Source organism: Dipodomys ordii, unplaced genomic scaffold (genome assembly GCF_000151885.1).
Source record: "Dipodomys ordii isolate 6190 unplaced genomic scaffold, Dord_2.0 Scaffold39, whole genome shotgun sequence".
Taxonomy (NCBI): domain Eukaryota; kingdom Metazoa; phylum Chordata; class Mammalia; order Rodentia; family Heteromyidae; genus Dipodomys; species Dipodomys ordii.
The window spans coordinates 11,117,058-11,117,825 of record NW_012267255.1 but is presented as its reverse complement, the minus strand read 5'-3'; the positions used below and the strand labels follow the sequence as shown (position 1 = coordinate 11,117,825).

The 768-nt window shown below is 62.4% G+C and overlaps 1 protein-coding gene across 1 annotated transcript in view; it reads right to left on the bottom strand.

The window, feature by feature from the left end:
* Ephx4 (epoxide hydrolase 4) overlaps nucleotides 1-768 on the bottom strand; it is a gene marked incomplete at its 5' end in the record, with an annotated part of 32,603 nt that overhangs the window by 25,425 nt on the left and 6,410 nt on the right. Inside the window, one exon of the mRNA XM_013018274.1 lies at nucleotides 573-768. Coding sequence (XP_012873728.1) covers nucleotides 573-768 — 196 coding nt within the window. The remainder of the gene's footprint in view (nucleotides 1-572) is intronic.

Below are 768 nucleotides of genomic sequence, written 5' to 3'. Positions count from 1 at the left end.
CTACTCAGTAGGCTATGATCTGAGGATCACTGTTCCAAGCCAGATGGGGCAGAGAAGTCCATGAGACTATTATTTCCAATTAACTAGAAAAAAAAGCCTGAAGTAAAGGTGTGGCTCAAGTGGTAGAGCACCAGCCTTGCACAAAAAGAGTTAAAGGATTCCAATTAAGTACAAAAAAAGCCTGAAGTAAAGGTGTGGCTCAAGTGGTAGAGCACCAGCCTTGCACAAATAAAAAAAAAATCTGCGAGTGCCCATGCCCTAAGTTGTGGGCGCAGCCCCGGGGTCGGCGCCCGACCGCGGCCCCGCGCGCCAAAGGGCAAAAGGGCGAGGGTAGGAAAGGAAGCGGGGACGGCTGCGGGCCGCACGGGGACCCCGCGTCTGCAAGCCCGCCGAGGGGGCCTGCGCGCAGGGACGGCCGTGCGCTCGCTCTGTCTGTCAGTCTGTCTCTCTCACATACGCTAAGCAGAGGACACAACGACACACACCATGCACACGCTCCGGATCTCCCCTCTGACCCCCACCCCCACCCCGCGCCGGTTCCCCCCTCTACCCCCCCCCCGCACGGCCTTCACCTTGATCCGCACGTAGCAGTGGGTGCCCAGCGAGGGGTCGCTGAGGCAGGCGGGGGGCTGCTCCCGCGCCGCCCGCCGGAAGGTCCGCGCCGGCCCCCGGCCGATGCTCCACAAAAGTTTGAGCAGGTGGACGGCGGCGCAGAGCCCGCAGTAGCCGTAGACCAGCGCCCAGAAGAGCAGGGAGCGCACGGCCGCC